The 315-nt window shown below is 67.6% G+C and overlaps 1 protein-coding gene across 1 annotated transcript in view; it reads right to left on the reverse strand.

The window, feature by feature from the left end:
- ZNF142 (zinc finger protein 142) overlaps positions 1-315 on the reverse strand; it is a gene marked incomplete at its 5' end in the record, with an annotated part of 9,371 nt that overhangs the window by 2,694 nt on the left and 6,362 nt on the right. Inside the window, one exon of the mRNA XM_009577529.1 lies at positions 36-314. Coding sequence (XP_009575824.1) covers positions 36-314 — 279 coding nt within the window. The remainder of the gene's footprint in view (positions 1-35; position 315) is intronic.

Consider the following 315-nt stretch of genomic DNA (forward strand, 5'->3'; position numbering starts at 1 on the left):
GCCCGCCCCCCGCGGCGGGAGCAGCCGAGGTTGAGCTCGCCGCGGTGGCAGCTGTTGACGTGGCGGGTGATGTCGTTCTGCAGGTAGCTGCTGTAGTCGCAGAGCGGGCAGAAGTGGGTGGGCGTCTTCTCGTGCACCCGCAAGCGGTGGATGCGCAGCTTGGAGTTGGTGCCGAAGGTCTGGCTGCAGATGCTGCAGGCGATGCGCCCCACGCCGGTGTGCAGGGACTGGTGGGCCTCCAGGCGGTAGCGCCGTGTGGTGCTGAACTCGCAGTAGCGACACTTGTGCGGCTTCACCCCTTCGTGCTTGATGCGG

The sequence above is a fragment of the Fulmarus glacialis genome, unplaced genomic scaffold (genome assembly GCF_000690835.1).
Source record: "Fulmarus glacialis isolate BGI_N327 unplaced genomic scaffold, ASM69083v1 scaffold19265, whole genome shotgun sequence".
Lineage (NCBI taxonomy): Eukaryota > Metazoa > Chordata > Aves > Procellariiformes > Procellariidae > Fulmarus > Fulmarus glacialis.